Consider the following 23,788-nt stretch of genomic DNA (forward strand, 5'->3'; position numbering starts at 1 on the left):
TTAAGAGAATCCTCTATCGGGAAAGAAACCGACGTTGTACACGTGCAGGAACCCTGCTGTGCTATCCACATGCCACTCAGGCACGCAGACCAGGGTGAGATATGTTCAGGCTACAAGGCGTCACCTCTATCCCAGGAGCCCGCGGCCGCGAATGCGCTTGCTTACCAGCTGCTGGCCTTTGGGGCCCCAGCCTGCGTACTGCAGCTTCGCGTTGCTCACCTCCGGCGGGTCTAGGCTCTGAGGGTCCCTGGAAAACACGACAGAGAGCAAAATGGTGGGAAGGAATGGAGAGTTAAGGGCTGTACTCTGTTCTGCCCTGAGCCTCACTCCCCCTCGGCCCCCCTCCCGCCCCCCCGCGTCACGCTCTCCAGGAGACGTCTCATTGGGACCAGGGGCCCCAGGCATGTGAGGTGGACTCAGGTCCTCATGCTGAGCCCAAATAGCAAATATTCCCCGGGAGAGAGCCTGCGGAGGAGTCTATGAACCAATTTCTAAAAATATTCAGAACCATCAAAATTAAAAACTGAAATGCATGGCTGTGCAGCAATAAATGCCCCTTGTTCACAGCTTCATCTCTGGGTTTCCTGACAGAAGTTACTTTTTCCTAAGCCTAATGCCAGGCCGTTCGGCCTTTCTGAACCAAGCGGCTTCAGCGCCAGATTCCATCTTTTGGTTTGTGTTGGACCAAAAGGGAGGGAGAGAGAGAAGGGGAGGTTGAGAGAGATTGAGAAAGACAGTGAGACTGAGATGGAGAGATTGAAAGAGTGAGAGACAAAGACTGAGGGAAAGACAGAGAGAGACGGAGAAAGATCGAAAGAAGAGAAACATTTTTTCCTTTCAAACCTCACCTACATTTTTTCACTCTTAATTTATTATATGCAAAACACCACACCAACAAAACACCGCCTATGTGCTTAAAGGCCATAACAGATAAAAATCATCACGAAGACTACAAATACCTGTGCGTTCATAAGCATAAATATCTCAGGGTAAGTGCAGCGGCGCCATCTGCAATGGGCAGGAGAGACACGCTGCTCCCGGGGGCTCTCTGCGCTCTGCAGAGCAGGCAGCCCCGCCAGGAGCGCCCGGCCTGGTGGCCCTGGTGTTTCTTAAGCAGAAGACAGAGCTATCGATGTGCTCATTCACCTCCAGAGAGACGGCGGCTGGATGGTCTTTGGGAATGGAAGACGCTGAATTTAAAGACACAGGCGCGATGGGAAGGGAGGGGAAGTGGGTAAGGGCATGTTGAGTGAGGGCTTGGGTCAGTAGAAAATTCTAAAAGTAAGTGCTTAACAGTCTACCAGGACATGGAATGCATTTCAGAGTCAAAAGCACTGGTAGGAGGGACAGTCTGCCCTGCCCTGCAGTTTCAGGCTGGGCCCCTGGGTCTGCAGGAAGCAGTGAGGGGGACAGTGACGGAGCCGGCTGGGTGCCCAGCTGTTAGCAGAGCGACGGGGGGTCTGAACATGGCAGGTTCCCAGTGAATGTTTGCAAACCTACCATTTGTGTGGTTTTAGGGTTTCGAAATATATATATATTATGCAAATGAGGCCAGGACTCTGTAATGGTCACTGCCAGCTCAGGAGGAGGGGCCGGGCGCAGCCCAGAGCCTGAGAGAACAACACACAGGTTCAGCCCAGAGCCTGAGAGATCAACACAGAGGGGCGCCTGCTCTGAGCCTCTGACTCAACTGGGGGCAGGCCCCCAGCAGACACACACACACACACACACACACACACACACACACACGGGTGCCTGCTCCGAGCCTCTGCTGCCAGACTGTGGCTTAGGCCCACTCCTCATGGGGAGCGGGCCTAAGCAGTCAGTAGGGCATCCCCTGAGGGCTCCCGGACTGTGAGAGGGGGCAGGCTGGGCTGAGGGACCCCTATCCCCTAGTGCATGAATTTTGTGCACTGGGCCTCTAGTCTTTTCATAAACAAGGGTGACTTCCTCACTGACTTTGTATGGGGAAAGGTTTTCTAAGGATGACTCAAGATTCAGAAGCAATAGCATAAAAGAGTGACACATTTGAGGACATACCATAAACAGTTTTAAAAAATTATTGACAAAATGTCACGAAAGACAACTGAGAAAGTGGGAGAAAATATTCATAACATACTCCAGACACATGGCTGAGCTCTATCAGACAAAGAACTCTAAAATTAAGGTTGCAAAAGACACAAGATGATAGCAATGTGAGAAAAAGACATGAGCAGACAAGTGTCTAAAAAGATATTAACATGGCCCTCGAACATACGAAAAGTACTGAACAAGCAGGATTCTATACTGAGTTATTCTCACTGATGAAACTTGCCGAGAACAACAAGGAAGCGAGGAAAGTGTGGCATGTTGTGTTGGCGAGGCTGCAGGCCAGGCATGCACACCTGTGCTGGCGGGTGCACACCTTCGAGGGGACATTGGAAAAGCTGATAAAATCCACCCTGAACTTAGATCCAGTTCGCTTTCTGGCAGATCCACCTCTAACGACACAAAAATCACATGCGGAAGCTGTGTGCACTGCAGCTTGGAAGTTGCAAAATCCGAGGAGCAACGCGTGGTTGAGTAAGTGGCACCCCAGTGGCATATGACAGCCATCACGAAGAGGGAAGGTCTCCGTCAACCCACAGGAGAAGCTTCCACGACTGAGCTATGCGGGGCCAGCAGGGACCCCATCGGGAGAGATCCAGCATCTAGAAGGGACGTGGGGAAATAGGCATGGGCCTCCTCATGTGTGGGAACCCCTGAGTCCACAGACCAACGCTCTATCCACTGAGCCAAACTGGCCAGGGTGTGAATGGAAGTTTACTCATTCCTCTTCCTGAGCTGGGCAAGGGGTTGAAAGCTTCCCGACAAAAGCCGCCTTTGGAAAGAGGAAAGCCAAGAACTGCTTTCCTGGCTCCTAACCTTTCAGGCTAAAAACATTTTAAAAATTAGCATTTTCAGTGTCCAATAATACATGTTTTCAGAATCTTCCTCATGGTGGATAATATAAACATATAAAAGACCCTCACAGTCGTAGCAGAGTGTCTGACACATTGTAGATGCTCATACAGATTAACTGGATAATGAATACAGTGAGTGGAACCTCAGTTCGCGAATGTGCTTCATTCTAGAAGGCTGTTCAAAACCCGAATCCTGCTTTCCTTTAGAAATAATGTAAATTGAATTAATGCCTTGCAGACCCCCAAGTGACCTCCTGTTTGAATGTTTCTCATATACAACACATGTCTAATATACAGTTTAATCTATAAACACCTTAAAAACAACAAGGACATGAAATGTAAATGAGGATTTGACAAAAAGGAAATGAAATGTACAAAAAAAATCTACATTAATAAAAGACAAACATGCAAATTGACCATACCTTTGCTATGCCTTAAGCCACTCCCACCAGCCAATCAGAGCAACTATATGCAAATTAACCCAACCAAGATGGCGGCTGGCAGCCATGGAGCTGGAGCAAGCAGGAGGCTTGGTTGCCCCAATGATGGAGGAAGTCAAGCTTCCCACTGCTGGCTCTGAGTTCCACTCAAAGCAACAGAGTTTCAATTATAGAAGGTAACTAAATCCCAGAATAAAAAAGAAAAGAAAAAAAGGAGAGGCTGGGAGCTTCCATCACCAGGGGGCTTGGCCAGTCTGAAAACGGCCATCAGCCACTCACCCAGGCTGGCCAGGCACCCCAGCAGGACCCCCACCTTGATCCGGGACACCCTTCAGGGCAAACCAGCCAGCCCCCACCCATGCACCAGGCCTCTATCCTATATAATAAAAGGGTAATATGCAAACTGACCCTAACAGCAGAACGACTGGGAATGACTATTCACTATGATACACACTGACCAGCAGGGGGCAGACGCTCAATGCAGGAGCTGCCCCCTGGTGGTCAGTGCACTCCCACAGGGGGAGCTCTGCTCAACCACAAGCCAGGCTGACAGCTGTCAGTACAGCGGTGGTGGTGGGAGCCTCTCCCACCTCCTCAGCAGTGCTAAGGATGTCTGACTGCAACTTAGGCCTGCTCTCCACTGGCAAGTGGACATCCCCGAGGGCTGCTGGGCTGCCAGAGGGATGTCTGATTGCCAGCTTGGGCCTGATCCCCCAGGGAGCGGGCCTAAACCAGCAGATGGACATCCTCTGAGGGGTCCCAGACTGTGAGAGGGCACAGGCCGGGCTGAGGGACCCCAGCAAGTGCACAAATTTTTGTGCACTGGGCCTTTAGTTTAATAATAATGAGCAGTAACAAAAGCAAAAAACAGGAAAATATTCGCAGCACAATTTCCTGAGATGTTAGCAACGTGAGGTTTAGCAGTAAACTGACACACACTCGCCCATTCTCTCCCTTGTTTGTTGCCTGAGAGATGCGTGACTGATCGCATAGGGACCAGCATGAAAGGGTGTGGGGTGAGAAGCATATTGTTTGAGATGGAGACATTTGAGAGCCAACGTTCCACTATAGAAGGATAGATGGATGGATGGATATATGGGATACAGTTTAGTCACCAATGGATGGTTGGTTAGGGTCAGTACAACCTTAAACTCATACAGCATTGAAAGATTTGTATTATTATTTTAATATATATCTTAAATTGCACAGTTATAATCTTTTAAAAAATGTTTTTACCAATTTCAGAGAGAGGAAGCAGGAGGGAGAGAAGGATAGAAATGTCAATGATGAGAGAGAATCATTGATTAGCTGTCTCCTGTACACCCCTTACAGGGGATCAAGTCCCAACCCTAGCATATGCCCTGACTGGGAATCAAACCGTGACCTCCTGGTTCATGGGTCGAGGCTCAACCACGGAGCCAGGCTGGCCAGGCCACAGTTACATTCCTGAGGGCAGGGTCCTCGCTGGCATGAACCCTTCGCCTGGCTAACATTGGGGCTGGTTAGTCGGCGCTGTCTGTGTCTGTGGGTTCAGAAGCTCTGCCTGTGAAGAAGGACTTGGGTACAGAAGTCCTGCCATGGGGACTGCTGGGTTGACTCGTCCTGAAACATGTGTGATGGATCCCATACCCAACTCACAGAGGCACTTCCACATACATGGTCCCACACATACGTCCTCAGTAAAGTCAGGGAGATTTTTTTAAATAATAGGGACACGTCGTGTCTTCCATCAGTGTACACCGTGTCTACACCAGCCCACTGCCCAGGGAGCTCCTGCTGGAGGGGCCCTGGGAGGGCTGCGGGGTGGGGGGGCGGGGGGATGAGTGGTGCAAGTTCCCAAGGAACGTTAGCAAACCTACCATTTGTGCGATTTTATGGTTTCAGAGTATTTTCATAAACAAGGGGATTTCCTCATGGATTTTGTACGTGGAAAGGTTTTGTAAGGATGACTCACAATTCTGAAGCAATAACATAAGAGAGTGACACATTTGAGGACATAAACATTTTTTGAAAAATTACAGGACAAAACATGCAATGTTGAGCTGAAGGACACAGAGTGTTGGGGGAAGATGAAAAGTTCTGACATTGAATGGGGTGGGGCTGCCCACCTCTGGGAACACACTACAGACACTGAGCTGTACAGTCTCAATGGGTGGATCCCAGGGCGTGGGAATTCTATCTCAATGAAGCCGGGACAGAGAGGAGGAGGCCCCCACGGTGCCCCCACGCCTGCTCGCGCTCTCTGTAGCTTCTGCCCTGGCCCTCCGGTCCCTGGTGTGTAAGGGCAGATGTCTGGTCGACATGATAAACACCTGCATGTAGCAAGCTCTCAGGGGAAAGCACACAGAGCCGTTCAGAGGATAAGAGGGGTGGCCTTGGACCCAGACACAGGCTGGGGTCCCAACGACCACCCTCCCAGGCTGTGTGGTCTTGGGGACTCACTAAACCTTTCTGAGCTTCCGCTTCCTTCTCTGGAATTTGGGGTCAGTCCGCTTGGGTCATTGCGAAGTTTTGTTTTGTTCTTAAATGTGTGTGTGTGTGTGTGTGTGTGTGTGTGTGTGTGTTTATTTCAGAGAGGAAGGGGGAGGGAGAGAGATAGAAACATCAATGATGAGAGACAATCATTGATTGGCTGCTTCCTGCACACCCCCTACTGGGGACCGAGTCCACAACCCAGGCATGTGCCCTGATCGGGAATTGAACCATTACCTCCTGGTTTATAGATCGATGCTCAACCACTGAGCCACACTGGCCGGGTATATCACGAATGTTAAACGAGGAGATGAATGTAACAGCCCAGCCAGCCCCTGGGCCCTGGCGTGAGTCCAGAGGGTCACTGCTCTGATGTCACTGCTGCTGATGATGCCGGGGCCAGGGAGGGAGAAGAGCCAGGGATCCAATTCATTTGTTCATGTTTTCTCCAAAATTAGATGGTCTGTCGTGTGAAGCACCTGTGATTCAGAAACCAGGCGATCTGCAGTGGGATGGCTGAGGGAGTCAGTCCCCGGGGCTGTGCCCGAGGGCCCCCGAGCTGGCGCCTGGAGGCCGGTCACCTGCACTTTGATGAGTGCATCTGTTTATTTCCTGCAGGTTTCACCTGACACCCCGCACATTCATCAGCCTGAAGAGAGCGGGTGCCAGCGACCAGCCCTGGTGGAGGAGGAGCGCGAACAGGCGAACAGGCGTGGGGTCCGGCCCTCTGTCGCACCCGCCCCTCGGCCGCATGTCTCACCCCGTTCCACTCCGTGGAGGCGTGTCCACGCCCTGTTCTCTCCAGTACTTGCGAATGAGACGCCTATTGTGTGTGGATTTCTCTCAAGAGCTTAAATAGCCCGGTCAAGTCTTAGAATAAGTTGAGCTTCCTAACTAATGTCTCCTCAAGTTTGCAACATTCGGCAATGAACTGAACCACAGGCAGCCGGCGGCCTGTCAACATTTCAGTGGAAGAAGCACCGAATGAAAGGACGGTGCTCGACCCGCGGGGCTGCTCCGTTCAATGACCGGCTTCACTGCGAACGCTCACGGGTCCCCAGGCCCCACTTGCTGTCACTCACCAGCGTCGCACAGACGGGCAGCCACGCTTCCTGTCCGTTCTGGCTATGCGTGCTTAAACCACTTGATTTTCTGTCTCTTAGAGGCAGCCATCACCAATTTGCTCTTTTCTACTCAGGCATCTCTTCCAAGGAGGGTTGGGAAAGCAGCCAGCGGGGATATTCGAGGGGAAATGGTAGACAGTTTGGTGATAGGCAGTGGGAAATCAGACCATTTAAACACGGGCCCCACGGACCTGACCCGTGAACTCTGAGTAGCTCTCACAAGTGAGCTCGTGGGAAGCGGAGGGAGGAGGACTGCCCCCCGCACACGAACACGGCCGTGCTCACTGACTGTGACCTTCCAGCAGGCCCACGCCTGAACTTCAGGACAGTGTGGTTTAGTTGACAATGCATATTTAATAGGCCCCTGTCCTCAAAGCACACATGGCAGAGAGAAGGCCCAGCCAAGCCTTGGCCCGCACATATGAACGTGCATTATTGTGGTCCCAAATGCTTTTTGAAAACCTGGCGTTCCTCATCTCAATGGAACTCATTTCCTCGGAACCGGGCAGCTTTCTGGCTGCGCCCCTGAGTAGGAAGTGCGAGGGCCTCTGTGCCAGGCTGAGGCACAGGCGGGAAACTCACCTGTGGGATCCAGCCGCCACCGCGTCACCAGGGAGTTGGCCCCAGGTGGAGGCTGCATAGTGTGTTTCAGACACAGGCCCAGCCAGGTCTCAGCTGACCGCCAGGCGGGTCAGGCCTGGCCTCCATGCTGCCCAGCGGATGCCCAGGAGGCGAGATGACCCAGCCTGTTGCCCCATGCGAATTGCAGATTTATGCGCACGATTATAAAGCACTGAAGCTGGGGCAATCTGGTACCTCAGTGTGAGTACAGGGCGAATACGGAGAAAGGGTAAGCTGTTTGGGACCAAGTAACCTTCACCGCGTCACGTGGTGCAGACACACAGCTGTGTCAGGGGATGAGCCCCTCTCTGTTCTCCATGCCATTCTGAGTGCAGAGCAGAGGAGGGAAGGTGAGAACTCCCTCCCCGAGTGTTCTCCCCACGCGGTGAGCGCAGTGGCTGCGGGAAGTGGGGCGTCACAGCCTCCTTCCAAGATGCCTCCGCTCACCACGGACACCTCTTCCTCCCCCCTTCATGCAGCCCCCGGCCCCGTTATCTCCGTCCTACTCTCTGTACCCCTCTTTCTCTCATCTTTTCTATCTACACGTTAGATGCTGACACGCATGTTGTCAAATGTTTGTGGACGTCGTTGGGGTCATGGTGGGTGGACGATGAAACCTGCCTCTGGGCGGTTCTGAGGGAGGTCAGAGTGTGTAGATGAGGCGCTGTCAGCACTTCGTCTGCAGGACAGGGTGTGAGCGAGTCCCTGTGTGGTGAGTGAGGGGTTGGTGTGTCCCCAGCCATTTGGGACAGGCAGCGGGAGTGTCCATGACAGCCCGGGTGCGGCTCAGGGTGGAGACGCCGGGATGTGAGCGTGGCCGTGCGCCAGGGGCTGGGAACCGGCGTCCACATGTTGTGTTGAAGGAAGTGACTCCACCGCCCCTGGCTCTAGCCCCCTCAGCTGGACCTGGGTCGCCCGGCATGACCTTCCGCAGCAGACAGAACCCTTGCTGGGCGTGGCTTCTGCCTCTGGGCCCTCGGCCGGCAGCGGGTCGCTCGGGCTCGGGCTCGGGCTCGGGCTGGTCGGTGTTGGCCCGTGACCGAGCTCAGAACCGGGAGCTGCGAGCCCCAGCCCCGCACCGGTGTCCTGTGTCTGTGCACTGAGCCCCGGGCCTGCTCACTGTGCTGTCCACCTTTAGCGGCTGCAGAACACACCAGTGTTGGCCAAACATGCAGCTGCAGGGCACACTCAGCACGCCGCCGCTCCCGGCGGGCCAGCTGGTGCACCTCTCCCTTGGGGAGCTGGTGTCCAGCTCTGACATAAAGGGGGGCGTCGGGAAGCCAACCGCGCCCTCCCCGCAGAAGGGGCCCGAGGCCTGGCCAGGAGTCAGGTCAGAAGGTGGGCTTCCCGCTCAGACCGCCTGTCCGGGGGGACGGCTCCGGGCCTCCCGCTGGCCGTGAAGCAGCGGACAGACCCCACGCAGGACCAAGTCCCTGGACACACACATTTTTGGACTCAGCCCTTTCCTGGAGGTGAGATTCTCATAAAGAACCCCCCACCCCCACCCCCGAACGCCTGAAATCTGCCCCAGAAGTAGGACCAATCCCAGGGCCAGAGCCTCTTAACCACCCAGGCTTCTGCCCAGGCCCCGCACACGCCCCCCCCCCCCCCCCGCCTCCCGTCCCTCCCCCACTCAGCTGACTCCCGCTTCCTCAACAGGTCAGCCATTTGAGCAGTGCTGCAAAGGGAAGAGTTTGGGGGATGAGAGACGCAGTCAGGTCAGGTGAGTGTCCACCTGGGGCAGGGAGAGGAGGCCCTGGGATCGGCCCCTGCCTGGGCCATGCCACCAGCCTCGGGGTGGATGGACAGGATGGGCGTCTGGGATAAAAGCCGGAGCCCCATGAGGCTTTTACCAAAGGGGGACTACACAGCACAGCACGTTGGAGAGCAGTCTTGCAGTTGATCAAGTTAAACACCCATTTTCTGTACGACCAGCAATTTCACCTCTAGGTGTTTTACCCAGGAAAATGAAGACACGTCTGTGTGAACGTCGTGTGCAAACGCTCCCAGCACTTTCCTCCCAGTACCCCAGCTGGAAGCAACTCCAAGCCAGATGCCGATGCTAGCGGAATCAGGGTGCAGCCGTGCTAGCGGAATCAGGGTGCAGCCGTGCTGGCGGAATCAGGGTGCGGCCGTGCTGGTGGAATCAGGGTGCGGCCGTGCTGGTGGAATCAGGGTGCGGCCGTGCTGGTGGAATCAGGGTGCAGCCATGGTAGTGGAATCAGGGTGCGGCCGTGCCGGTGGAATCAGGGTGCAGCCATGCTAGTGGAATCAGGGTGCAGCCGTGCTGGTGGAATCAGGGTGCAGCCATGGTAGTGGAATCAGGGTGCGGCCGTGCTGGTGGAATCAGGGTGCGGCCCTGCTGGTGGAATCAGGGTGCGGCCATGGTAGTGGAATCAGGGTGCGGCCATGGTAGTGGAATCAGGGTGCGGCCCTGCTGGTGGAATCAGGGTGTGGCCGTGCTAGTGGAATCAGGGTGCGGCCGTGCTGGTGGAATCAGGGTGCGGCCCTGCTGGTGGAATCAGGGTGCGGCCGTGCTAGTGGAATCAGGGTGCAGCCGTGCTAGTGGAATCAGGGTGCAGCCGTGCGGCGGACGCCCTCAGTGGTGAGAGTGAGCACAGGCAGCTGCACACGAGAGTGAACTTGGGAAGCAGTTATGCTAAGAAGCCAGCCTCACAAGACTGCAGAAGTGTGGCTCTGTTCAGAAGATTCTAGAAAAGGCAAAACTGTAGGTAGACAGTCACTGGTTACAGGGACAGCGTGGGAGGAGGGGGCACAGTGGGATGCTGGGGGGAGGACAGTGATTTCTACTCTGGCTGTGGAGGTGCTTCTGGGCTGCAATGACCTGGCATCGCACACATGCCATCCGTGGGGGCTGGTCTCTCCGCCAGCCTCCCGCTCTCCTGCCTAAATCCTGAGCTGCTCTCCCTCCCGGTCAAGGCTACGCTTGATGTTCCATCAAAGCCAGAGTCACCAAGGCAGATCAGGCCGAGGCTTCCTGTCCAGCCCTCTGCAGGACAGCACGGACAGGGAGAGAAAGATGAGGTAAAAACACCACGGGCAAGACGGGAGGTTCACACGGCCTTGCCACCTGTACCCCTGGCACGCACTGGATCTCACTTCCGTGTAGCAGGAGCAGAGGCACAGCCCACGCTGCAAACGCTGGGCTGGCACAGCTACCCAGGGCGTTGGCCAACGCACCAGGCATTTCTCCCCAGGAAAAGGCCTGTGAGCAGGCGAGAGCAGACCTCAGGGGTGCAGGCAGGTCCTCCTCGGGGGACTGACCCTCAGGCCCGAGGAAAGGGCTCAGCGAACATGCCACTAATTTTGTGTGACTTATCAGTGGCCTGTGACTCGTAAGACCAGGCAGCACGGAGTCCGCAAATGCACAAATAGAAGCAGCGACTCCACCGCCGACCCCACTAGGTGGCGCCCAAGTCTAATGCCAGTCTGGGCGACCAAGCTCCAGGACAAACGCAGCCCCACTGCCTGCCCTTCAGGGGGATCCAGTGACAAAGGAGCAGGCTCTGCAGGGCCCCTGGCACAGAGTCCCACACGATGGAGCTGCTGAATGCCCTTAAATGACCCCCGGGATCACAGCTGCCTGAACTCTCTGGGCCTGTGTCAGGGGAAACGCTCCTCGCTTGTGTGCAGGCAGGACGCTGATTCCCAGCCGCACCTGCAACCCCGGCATCAGTGACCACAAGCGAAGGCGGGTGGGGCCAGTTGACCCCTGAGGCAAATGAAAATATTCAGAGTGGGCTACACCCTCCTGACCCCCACCCACTCTCTGGTGGTTGATCCGGGTTGGGCTCCAGACGAGCATCTCCTTTCAGTCAACATCGTTCGCTACTTAGTGCACTTCCTCCATCTATCAGCCCACACCTGTGGGGAATCTCCCGGCCGCAGGCAATTCAAAGGGATCAGCTAGGCGCCTGACGAAATGATGCATTTCTCATCTTCCACCTCATTTTCAGACGGGCTTGTGTGTGAAGATCTTTTAGGTGCGCAGGAGTCCTCGAGGGAGGAATGGTGGCAGCAGCTCCTGCATGAGGTCGATGGCGCTTCTCCCGCTGATGGGCGAGCCCTACTGTGTGGGACCTTCCCAAGAAGCGGAGCAAGACCGAGGTGCAGCCCCTCCCGCAGGTTTGTGCAGTCAAGCCGCCCTGCGCAAGGCCGCGGGTTCTGGACACAGTTCAGCCAACCCCCTGGCTCTGACCCCTGAATGAGGGGGAGGAACTCATCACACAGCAAATGCACACTGTCTAAGCATTCCGTCCAGAGAGGTGGTGCATGGCCAACGCGGTCACCAGCAATTTGGTGCAAGAATAAATGAGAGTGACATGAGGCGTGTGCGTCCCCAGGAGCCAGGAGGGCGGAGGGCTGTAGAGGGGCGTTGACATCCGGAGGTGCAGGCTCCGAAGGTTGGTACCAGTGCAGGAGCAGGGAGTTGCTGCTGTGCATGTGGGGGGCGGAGGAGATGGAGCGAGCGAAGGGTGACGGATGCCCAGGGGCAGGTGCTGTTGGACGGACACTTGGCTGGTGTGGCTCAGGGAAGCAGGGCCTGTGTGGACGGGCGCCACCTGCTCTTCCTCCCCGCTCGCTGCAGACGACACCCACAGCCCAGGCACAGCTCGGGCCTCGGTTTGAACTCAGAGCTCAGGAAGCCATTAGATCCATCAGCGTTGACACTGAGGTTGAAATTCATTTTCTGTTGAAATGCACGGAGAGTGTGGCGGGAGGTGACGAATGCGATTTGGCCGTGAGTGGAGCCTGGGTGCTTCCCGAACACCGGAGCAGGCCCTCCACGCGCAGCTCACGCCCCCGTGCCCCTGTAGCCGCCCACAGACCCGGAGGCGGGCTTGTTATTCCACAAGCACGGTAAGTCTCTGAGACGACCCAGGCATGTTTGCTGCTGAAGTCCATGTTCTCTAGCTAAGAGGTGGGGGGAGAGACGGAGGGGATGGCAGACAAGGGAGGAGGGGGAGGCGAAAACAGCGAAGACAGGCCCCACTGGCTGACCCAGGAGCTGTCCAGGGTGCTGAGAACCGTGCCCTCCCATCACAGCAAGCTCTCCCACCCCCACCCTGTCCCCCCATGCCCTAGAGGAGTCACGTGGAAAGCCATATAAGAACACCTCTTTCTTCTACATGGTGGCTTCACGCTGGCACTTCCCCGGGGTTTACGAAAAATTGTGCCCATGCATCCTCTGGCAGGCTGCCTGCCCTGTGGGGTCTGTGCGGAAAGTGGGCGCAGTGTCCCTGGGGGTTCTGCACAAGAGGAGGCTGGGAAGGAAGCGCGCTGAGCCAGAGGCCTGCCAGGGCCTGCAGATTCCCACTGCTGCCCCGGAACGCGCTCCTTGGACTCGCTCACGCAGGAGGCTCAGCTCACACGGCACAGGCGCCCAAGATTTAATTAAAGGGACATGGATACGAACACTTGAAATCTGTCTTCATTTTCCAAGAGAACACCAGCCACCCAGGATCACAATTAGTGTGGTTTCCCCACTGACCGAGCGCCCCGTGCCCCAACGCCCCCATTACTCCCACTGCCTCCTAATTGAATTCGTGCACGAGCCCCCTTTCCTTCCGCCTTCTCCATCTGAGCATGAACTCACCGCAGCTGTCATCCACCTCCCAGTGTGCAGCACGCTCTTACTGCAAAGGCCCATTGCACTGGGGGGTGCAGGCTCACGCACCTGTCTCAGCCCTCAGAGGCCAGGCCGACACCCCTTAATTCCAGGGAGGCGCTGCCTATTGTGGAGGCCAAGCCTGTCTGCTGCTTTACTCCACCTGGAAGTCTCCTCTCTCACCATCTATTCAAACACAAACAAAAAACGCCAAGGCTCCGCGCAAGCCAGACTTCCTTCATCAGCTCCTTCACAGCCTCCCTGGGCCCACAGCCCCCTTCTTCTGTGCTCAGTGCTTAAAACACACATGTGGGCACAGAATCATACCTAAGTTGGTGTTATTTCTTTTTGTTTGTTTGTTAATCCTCACTCGAGGATATATTTTTCTATTGCTTTTTAGAGCGAGTGGAAGAGAGGCAGGGAGGAAGGAAGAGAGAGGAAGAGAGAGAGAGAGAGAGAGAGAGAGAGAGAGAGAGAGAGAAACTGATGTGAGAGAGACACATCAATTGGTTGCCTCCAGCACGTGTCTGGGCTGACACTCTAACCAATGAACTGCACTAGCCAGGGTTGTGTCTTCTTTTCAACAAGATTTTGAACTTCTGAGGAATAGCAGCCATTGTTTTTGCTACAAAGTCCGGTACAGTGGGGCCTTGACTTATGAGTTTAATTCGTTCCGTGACAGAGCTCGTAACTCAAATTACTCATATGTCAAATCTTAAAGTGAATGAGTGAGACATGTGATGCTGGGCTGATGTTGTGGCGTTCACTGTGATGTTCGCTGCGCCAACTAGTGGTGGGGTATCTGAAGCTGGCTCGTAACCTGAATTTTAGCTCTCAACTCAAAGCAAAAAATCGGCCGAGAGACGGCTCATATCTTGAAAAACTCGTTAGTTGGGACACTCGTAAGTCAAGGCCCCACTGTATTTAAATAATTATTCATTGATTTATATTGTCTTTTCTGCTTCCATTGGAGGCAAAACAAGAAAGTCTGACAATTAATTGCAGCAGGTGAGATTGAGACAGGATGAAAACACTGACTACGAGAACTGGGGATAGACAGTTGAGGCCACAGACATCTCTTTAAGAGAAATGACAGATCACAAGTAATTACCTGAGTGTCAGGAAACAATGGTAGCTTTGAAAAGTGATTAAAGGGGAACTTCATGACATAGTCTATCATTCCTTTCCGGGTAAAAGGAGGGTTTGAGCTGCCTGGGAAGTGAGTGCGATGGTCTTTACTTCTGAGGCCACCCCTGTGCCTCGGACACACACTCCAACACTAAGGACAGCGTTAGCATCTGCTCACTAGGAGCACGACTCTGCTTTGCCTTTTGCATATAGCGTTCAGCTTAATTTTTAGAATGTGCCTATTGCAGCGGTTCTCAACCTGTGGGTTGCGACCCCTTTGGCAGAGGAACGACCCTTTCACAGGGGTCACCTAAGACCACCCTGCATAGCAGGTATTTACATGACGATTCATAACAGTAGCAACATTACAGTTATGAAGGAGCAATGAAAATAATTTTATGGTTGGGTCACAACATGAGGAACTGTATTTAAAGGGCCAGAAGGTTGAGCATCACTGGCCTATAGGGTGGGCATTATTATCATCTTTGGAAAATGTGGAAATTAAGATTTGTAGACGTACAGCATCTCTCACTGTCATCCCATAGTCGGCGTCAGACTGGTGCTCGAACTCAGGGCTTAGGTCCTCACTCCTGCCGCGTGCCGTGAGGCCAGGGTCAGGTGCCGAGGGAACACTGCCAGTCCACTGACATCCCAGCCTTTAAGTTAGAGAGGAATTCTGGGCAGAAGGAGCCTACATCTCAGATTATTATTTTCATAGACACAGACTGTAACTTCATAAGCCAACCAGAACTCCAAAGAGATACACTTTTTACAGTTTTGGTTGGTGCCTGCAAGATGTTGGTGAGTAAGTAGTTAGGGCGACAATGTCCCAGCACGGCCTCCAACCCCGCCCGTCTCTCCTCTGATATCACTGTTTGCCAAACCCCACGATGCCGCCCAGAGTTTCCTGAAAGTTGATTCTGTTGTGGAAGGAGTTGATGTCCTCCCGTCATGTGCTTTTCAGAATGATGCCAACAGACATGAGACCACACGTTCAAACCTTCATTTCCTTTTAGAAAAGGACTCAAACCAAAGAGGAAACTAATTCAGGGCAAAGCCATGCCAGGAAAATGTGAAGAACCAAACAATGTCTATGAATATATGTGACAGACGCTCCATGGAGAATGCGTAGCTGGCTGTGACCTTCACTGTGGGTGGAGCTGGCTGTGACCTTCACTGTGGACAGAGCTGGCTATGACCTTTGACCTTCACTGTGGATGGAGCTGGCTGTGACCTTTGACCTTCACTGTGGATGGAGCTGGCTGTGACCTTCACTGTGGACAGAGCTGGCTGTGACCTTCACTGTGGACAGAGCTGGCTATGACCTTCGACCTTCACTGTGGGTGAAGCTGGCTATGACCTTCACTGTGGACAGAGTTGGCTGTGACCTTCACTGTGGACAGAGCTGGCTATGACCTTCTCTGTGGACAGAGCTGGCTGTGACCTTCGACCTTCACTGTGGACAGAGCTGGCTGTGACCTTCTCTGTGGATGGAGCTGGCTGTGACCTTCAACCTTCACTGTGGACAGAGCTGGCTGTGACCTTCTCTGTGGACGGAGCTGGCTGTGACCTTCAACCTTCACTGTGGACGGAGCTGGCTGTGACTTTCAACCTTCACTGTGGATGGAGCAGGCTGTGACCTTCACTGTGGACAGAGCTGGCTGTGACCTTCTCTGTGGATGGAGCTGGCTGTGACCTTCAACCTTCACTGTGGACGGAGCTGGCTGTGACTTTCAACCTTCACTGTGGACGGAGCTGGCTGTGACTTTCAACCTTCACTGTGGACGGAGCTGGCTGTGACCTTCAACCTTCACTGTGGACGGAGCTGGCTGTGACCTTCAACCTTTACTGTGGACGGAGCAGGCTGTGACCTTCCTTCACTGTGGACGGTTGCTTTGTTTTGTTGAAATTCTGATATAGAAACTTTGTGGAACACTTTATGTTAAACATAGCTAGCTTTAATTCTGGTTTGATAAACAAATTTGTGTGAAAGATATGTCTTACAAGAATACAATTTTTGACAACTTCGTATGTGAAAGTCGGACAAACCTACCCCTAGGTACTAAGTCGTTGAATAGATGAAAATTCGCTTCCTGGGAATGCGCCTGGCTCCGAGACAGAGGTCAGACCTGGAGGAGGAAGGTCACACCCGGCAGAGAGCGCCTCCTCTGGTTCACGAAAGGCTCGGCACATCCCGGGTGGGCAAAGGTAGGCTTACAGTTGTCCATATGTGAAACACAGAGTTTATCCCATAAACAGTCTCTCATTCATTATTGCGTTATTTACCACATGAACACCTGTAAGCCAGGTTTGCCCCACCCTGTGTGAGGGCATGCTCCCCCATTTCCTCTGCCCCTGCAAAGAGGAAGGAGCCAGAATCCCGGGGGCACGGGGCATTCAGTCTGGCCCTGCTCTGTGGCTGGTTGGGAAGCCTGAAGCTAAGGAAAAACGATCAAGCTGTAAGTGACAAATAATCTCACCCTGTGGATGGAACAGCTTCTGGCTGGAAGCCGAGAATTTCGGGAAGGAGGAGGGAGTCCGTGAAAAAGGTATAGACCTGTGTCTGCAGAGGGCCCGGGAGCTCCTGGGGTTTGGCCTGCCAGTCATGTAACTGTAACTATTTTAATAGACTCATTTGTATTTTAAAGGGACAGCGGTGCTTTCCAGAGCCCCAAGCCCCCCTCTGCGTCCTGGTCCTGCCACCTGGCTGAGCACTTGCCCTCTGACTAGTTGAGGGGTCAGTAAGCTCCTGACATTGCAAAACCCTGAGGCCTAAAGGCTCCCCCTGTTCAGAAACCCACTGTCTTGTTAATAGAAAGAAGATGTTGCTAATATTTGGTTAATTACATGATTCATTTTCCAAAAGCGACCTTAACACAGCGGGAGCATCAGGTTGGAAGGAGGCGATGTTGGGGCTGTGTCAGTTTTCACAGAATGGGAGGGTTCTCAGACCCCCTCACCCCCAGACGCTGCTCGCGGTCAACGTAACCAGTAACTGCTACTTCATTCGCTGTCTGAGTCCTCAGAGAAAAAACAAGTTAGTGCCACGAAAAGCTGACCTCGGCTATAATGTAACCGAGGCGTGGCTTTGAGAGCTGGGGCTGGGAGTCGGCCAGGCAGGGCGTGACTCCGCTGAACGCTAGGAGACGTGGGGCAGTCACTTGGCTGTCCACAAAGGCGCGTGAACGTCAGCCGATACGTGACAGTGATAATTATTACTGTGATTGTTTTAGAAATACCCAAAGCTCCTCATCTGTTGGCATCCTCTATGGGGGACTGTCATCCTGAGATGGAAACCAAGTCACCATATTGTCCTCAGGCACGCCCCTGGTTTGGTACATTCCTCCTCCTCCTCCTCCTCCTCCTTCTATATTTACTGTATTGATTTTAGAGAGCGAAGAAGAAGGAGAAGGAAGACGAGGAGGAGGAGGAGGAGGAGGAGGAGAGACCTCTTGTTCCAACCATCCATGCATTCATCGGTTGATTCTTGTATGTTCCCTGGCTGGGGATTGAACCCCCAACATTGGTGTATTGGGGGCCACACTCTAAACCAGTGGTTCTCAACCTTCCTAATGCTGCGATGCTTTAATACAGTTCCTCATGTTGTGATGACCCCCAATTTCATTGTTACAAATTGAACATCATTAAAGCATAGTGATTCATCACAAAAACAATATGTAATTATATATGTGTTTTCCGATGGTCTTAGGCGACCCCTGTGAAAGGGTCGTTCGACCCCCAAAGGGGTCGCGACCCACAGGTTGGAGACCCACAGGTTGAGAACCGCTGCTCTAAACACTGCGGGACTGGCCAGGACAAGGTTTGGTAAACACTTGAGCTAGGCTCTCAGAATCTGTTTCTCCTAAGTCCTGACGGGGCGGTAAAACGTCAGCACCACGGGTTAAGCGTAAAATGCTTGTAGAGTTTTGAGCTTTACAGATTTATCTAAGGGCCCGGAAGAGCCATCAGCTCCCACAAATTCTCTCGCCTCCAGCAGAGCAGATAAATCTCTGCTTAATTACACTGCCTGCCGTGACCTTTGCGGATGTGTATCTGCTTGAAAAATAACAGCGTGGCTCCTCTTCCAGGGAGACACGTGCTGGGTGCTTTAGGAGAAAGACGCCGTGGACACTTTATTTGCACCGTCGCGGGTCATCTTCAGTTCCTCGGGCTTGAGTTTTCTCCAGGAAAAATCACAGAAACCAGGATCACATTTCGCTGCGTATCTGCCTGTATCTCTCATGTGTCCACGTGGAGTGATTTCTCCCTGTGTTTCCCAAGGCCTTGCCCATGCTCCGCCCAAGCCAGGCAGCGTGTGGGCTGCAGACCAGAGGCTGTGCCGTGTACCCTGTGGTGAGTGCTCCTGTGAGCACCACAGCTGTCTGTTCAAACATCTGTGGGGAAATGGGAGGCTCCTTGGGAACATTCACGGGAGCCTACGCCCCGTGGCCAGCAGCCTGTCAGGTGCTGGACCGTTTCCCAAGCACCTCACCTTCCCAAACGCTCAGAAGTGGGGAGGGGGCGAGGGAGGAAGGTGGGCAGGAACGAGAGGGCAGGGGTGGAGGAGGAGAAAAAAGGAGAAGGAGGAGGGAAGAGCAGAATGGAGATGAACACAATAAAAGCCACCTGCCCGCTTTCCCAGGCCTGCGACCGTTTCCCTGCGTCCCGCTCACACGTGCTCCTGGAGCTTGGACGGGCCTTCCTGCCCCTGGGCTCCGAGGTGAGCTCCTATGAGGATTCCTGTGCTGATGGGCCCCCTGTCTGCCCACCTGAAAACCTTTCAAAACCGCGGTGCTCTCATGCTTTCCTTCCTGCACACACTTTGGGTCCCCAATCATGCATTTTTAAAAACAAATATGTTTTTATTGATTTAGAGAGAGAGGAATGGAGAGGGAGAGAGAAATACGGATGTGAGAGAGAACATTCATCAGCTGCCGCCAGGCCGCCCTCCCCCTCCTGCAGCTGGTGAGGAAGCAACAAAGCACAGGGAGCCAGAGCAGGGCTGGCAGAGCTGGTCTGGGAGGGAGGCTGCCCAGGGACAGGTGCTGGACTCGGGTGACCCTGACCCTGTGTGGGTCCCTGGTCCCAGAGGTCCTGCAGCAGCAGCACCCCTGAGGTCGAAAGTCAAGACACCCGCTTTCTGCCCTCAATTCCTAAGAACTAAGCGCCTAGCCAGCGCGCTGCAGCTTCTCAGTACAAGGAAATGAAAACAGTCTTACCCATGAGGAATTTTGCTCAGGACATAGTATCCAGTGTAGGAGTGTCGGTGTATCTGAAACGGACAAGAAACAGAACAAAACAAAACAAGCAGTGAGACAAGGCTGAGACCAGGATGGCTTTCAGATCTCTGTGAACACAGCGACCCATGGCCCTCCCAAGGGGGCCGTCGGGGGCTGTGGGGAGCAGCACCTCTGCGCTGACATGGGGTTAGTGGGTGCGTCTGTTTAGTCTGTTTCCATCCCTTGCACACGGCTCACGGGTGGTGGAGGCTCGGTCATCTCCACGGCCACCTGGTTTGTGATGGAATCAGAGGCGAGGGTTTCCTGCTGCAGGAAATGCGGCCAGAGACACTCACCCACATACTTGGGGAGATTTCTGCAAATTACGGCAAACTCCACAGCGTCCCTCATTGCAGGGGGAGGGGGCGTGGCTTTCAAAGCAAAGGTAACAAAACCACCAAAACAGTGTTTTCCAGGCCTGCACCCCTGACCTGGGCTGCCCTCTTAACCGTCCAGGCCTGCACCTCACCTCCCTCTCCCTGCGCTACTTCTGAGGTGGCAACCGCAGGTTGGAGAAGAGAGGTCTCCTGGGAAGCATGTGTCACAGGGGGCACAACTGGGGACCAGGAACATGGAATCGTAAGGAATTTAAGTCCAGCCCAAGTGAGAGCAGATCTGAGGTCTGCCTCTGTCACACACTGGGCGTTGCCTGGACCAAGGGTGATCTCTTGGTGCTCACGTTGTAAGTCCAAGGTGATGGCTGTGGACTGAAAAATTCAGGAAACCAACAGATGTTGTAAGTATGCAAGGTAAGGGGCCATGCTATCCTTCTTTTTTAAAAAAATATATGTGTTTAATTGATTTTTAGAGAGAGAGGAAGGGAGAGGGAGAGAGAGAGAAACATTGGGGCCAACACTTCAACTGCTGAGCCACACGGTCCAGGGTGGTATATGTTCTCATTCTTGGTTGAAGGCCTATTTCTTTAATTCACCCAGAATCAACATATTCTCCAATTGTGCCATCATTCCCGAGCAAAGAGGAGACCCCACCCTTTGTGCCACTCTTTCAGGACACTAACTGAATACCTTCTGGGTGGAACCAGTGAGAAAAAGGGAGACATCTATAATAAGAAAAGCGTAATATGCTAATTAGACCAGATGACCTTCTGGATGAAGCCAGGGCTGTGAGGGAAGCCCAGGTCCCCGGTGCCTGCCGGTGTCGGGAGGGAAGCCAGTGCCAGCAGCTGGGGGAAGGAAGGCCTATTCTTACACGAATTTTATGCATCAGGCCTCTAGTCTATATCTATAAAAGGCTAAGTTGACTGGTGCATGCGCGATACATATAAAACCCTCGCTGGCGCCAAGCGCACCGGTGTGTTTCGATCTGTCATTGTCGATCGTGAATTTGGTTGACACTTCTATTATAGAGAAAGGGAAAATAGCAATATTAAAATATTTCTTCTGATTAATTTCCTTTCAATGTGCACAAATCCGTGCCCTGAGCCACTAGTGTTAGAATAACCTCGCCAGGGCAATAGGAAGAAGGAGATGAGCCAACTACCATTTTTAATTCCCTGTCTGTGTTGCCAAACAGGAAGAAGGAAAGCCTAGTGGATGTAATAAAAGATGAAATGAAATAAAATATCTGGACCACTGGACCACTAACTGGCAAGGTTTAGCGAAAGACGAGAGAGTGAAGAGGTAGAGACCAGTGCAACCCGGGGTGCTCAGCTGGCCAAGTGGGGACACACAGGAAGGGTCCAGGAAACGCAGGGCACATGGGAGCCCTGAGAGGTGAAAGGGCAGTTATGACTGCTGCTTCTCTTAAAAATGTGGGGAAGCAGGAAGTAGACAATGGTCTTCTCATTTCCCACATGAAACAACATAGCACTCAGCCCCTCCCTCGGAGCAGGAGGAACCAGAGGCGCAAGGAAGCCACTGTTACAGAGCCCAGGTTCCCAGGTTCCATTCGCACGGCGCTCACCCTTCTCCCGAGGATGGAAAGGCCCGGCTCCCGGCTCCCGGCTCCCGAAAGGAGCCGTTTCTGAGAGAGGGAGTCTTTCTGTCCTCCTTGCTCTCTATGCATCTGTGGCATCTATTTCTTTCCTTAAATGGGCCCTGAGTACTTCTGATCGGGAAACAAGTGCTGAGATTGGAAGTGGGCGAGACTTGTTTTTCTAAGCCTGCATGCAGGCAGGCTTAGAACTCATGGATAGGAGTTGCATTGGTTTCTTCCTACACCATCAGATTTCCCTTAAAAAACGAATATGGGCGACTTGTCTCCTAGAACACCAGTCCCAGGAGGGAAAAACCATTTCAACAAATTTGTTTTTAAGTATATCATGCAAAACAGTTGATATTGGCATTCAGTAACTGGGGGAAAGAGCCCCAGCCCAGGGCTTATCCTGGGGTAAGTTCATGCATTTGCTTCGCTTCTTCTGTTCTGCTTCTCTTCCTTCCTCACCTCAGTTCCACTGAACCACACTTTAATATATATATATATTCAGAGAAGAAGGGATGTGGGGAGCAGCTATAGGGTTAAGCCTCAGACTGACCTGTTGGCAAAGTCACAAACAAGTCCCAGCTTAGAGGGCACAGTCCTCTTAGCATAATTAGGCTTGACCTTATGACGCTCCCTAGATCTTACCTGGGAAGCTAATGGGCAGAGGGAAGTGCAGCAAGAACAAGAACAAAAACAAGTGAAACTCACAAGAACAGTGTAACTATGGTCAAAACAAGTGAAACTCACAAGAACAGTGTAACTATGGAAACCACTACTTGTTTTACCTCTGACTATAAAATAAAGGCTCAGCTTGCCTCGGGATCTTTCTCTGTGGCCTCAGCCAGGCACAGGAAGATCCATGGAGACTAAAGAGAGCTAGAGAGTTCTGAATGCTGTCTCCGTGTAAAACATTCTTCGCTGACTCCGTCCACACCTTTGGGAACCCCCGAACCCCCAGGGCTGGACCCCGGCAAAGAGAGAAGGAGAGAGAGAGAGAGAGAGAGAGAGAGAGAAACATCAATGATGAGAGAGAATCATTGATCGGTTGCCTCTTGTATGCCCCCTACTGGGGATTGAGCCCGCAACCCAGGCATGTGCCCTGACCAAGAATTGAACCATGACCTCCTGGTTCATAGGTCGTCGCTCAACCACTGAGCCACACCGGCCAGACTGAACCATACTTTTTATTCCCCCGTGGTCTTTCCTTCCTCAGGCCACCAGCACACACACCTCTCCTTCCTCTGAAATCACCCTTTCTTGTAGGTTTAAGTAATTGTTACCCAAGTATTGGTAACTCCCAGAGACCAGCTCCTCAACTGCAGACAAATACACTAGATCTCCACCTGGCCGCCACCACCCTGCTATCTCAACCTGGCCACCACCACCACGCCACCTCAACCTGGCCACTACCACCACGCCACCTCCACCTGGCCATCTCCACCTGGCCACCTCCACCCCGCCATCTCCTCCTGGCCATCTCCACATGGCCACCTCCACCTGGCCACCTCCACCCCGCCATATCCTCCTGGCCATCTCCACCTGGCCACCTCCACCTGGCCACCTCCACCCCGCCATCTCCTCCTGGCCATCTCCACCCCACCATCTCCTCCTGGCCATCACCACCCCGCCATCTCCTGGCCATCTCCACCCCGCCATCTCCTCCTGGCCATCTCCTCCTGGCCATCTCCACCCTGCCATCTCCTCCTGGCCATCTCCACCCCGCCATCTCCTCCTGGCCATCTCCACCCCGCCATCTCCTCCTGGCCATCTCCACCCCGCCATCTCCTCCTGGCCATCTCCTCCTGGCCATGTCCTCCTGGTCCTCTCCACCCCGCCATCTCCTCCTGGCCATGTCCTCCTGGCCACCTCCTCCTGGCCACCTCCTCCTGGCAACCTCCTCCTGGCCACCTCCACCCCGCCATCTCCTCCTGGCCACCTCCTCTTGGCCATCTCCACCCCGCCATCTCCTCCTGGCCACCTCCACCTGGCCACCTCCTCCTAGCAATCTCCTCCTGGCCACCTCCTCCTGGCCATCTCCACCCCACCATCTCCTCCTAGCCACCTCCACACTGCCATCTCCACCTGGCTACCTCCACCTGGCCATCTCCTCCTGGCCATCTCCACCTGGCCATCTCCTCCTGGCTACCTCCACCCCGCCATCTCCACCCAGTCACCTCCACCTGGCTACCTCCACCCTGCCATCTCCACCTGG

The 23,788-nt window shown here is 53.7% G+C and overlaps 1 protein-coding gene across 3 annotated transcripts in view; it reads right to left on the minus strand.

The window, feature by feature from the left end:
• The window catches only part of DPP6 (dipeptidyl peptidase like 6), a 569,872-nt gene that overhangs the window by 145,917 nt on the left and 400,167 nt on the right, over window positions 1-23,788 (minus strand). For all 3 annotated transcript variants that reach the window (XM_036356191.1, XM_036356189.1, XM_036356190.1), the window contains exons 6-7: window positions 19,576-19,628; window positions 166-247 (exon numbers count right to left, since the gene is read on the minus strand). In XM_036356191.1, coding sequence (XP_036212084.1) covers window positions 166-247; window positions 19,576-19,628 — 135 coding nt within the window. The remainder of the gene's footprint in view (window positions 1-165; window positions 248-19,575; window positions 19,629-23,788) is intronic.

The sequence above is a fragment of the Myotis myotis genome, unplaced genomic scaffold, assembly GCF_014108235.1.
Source record: "Myotis myotis isolate mMyoMyo1 unplaced genomic scaffold, mMyoMyo1.p scaffold_m19_p_25, whole genome shotgun sequence".
NCBI lineage: Eukaryota > Metazoa > Chordata > Mammalia > Chiroptera > Vespertilionidae > Myotis > Myotis myotis.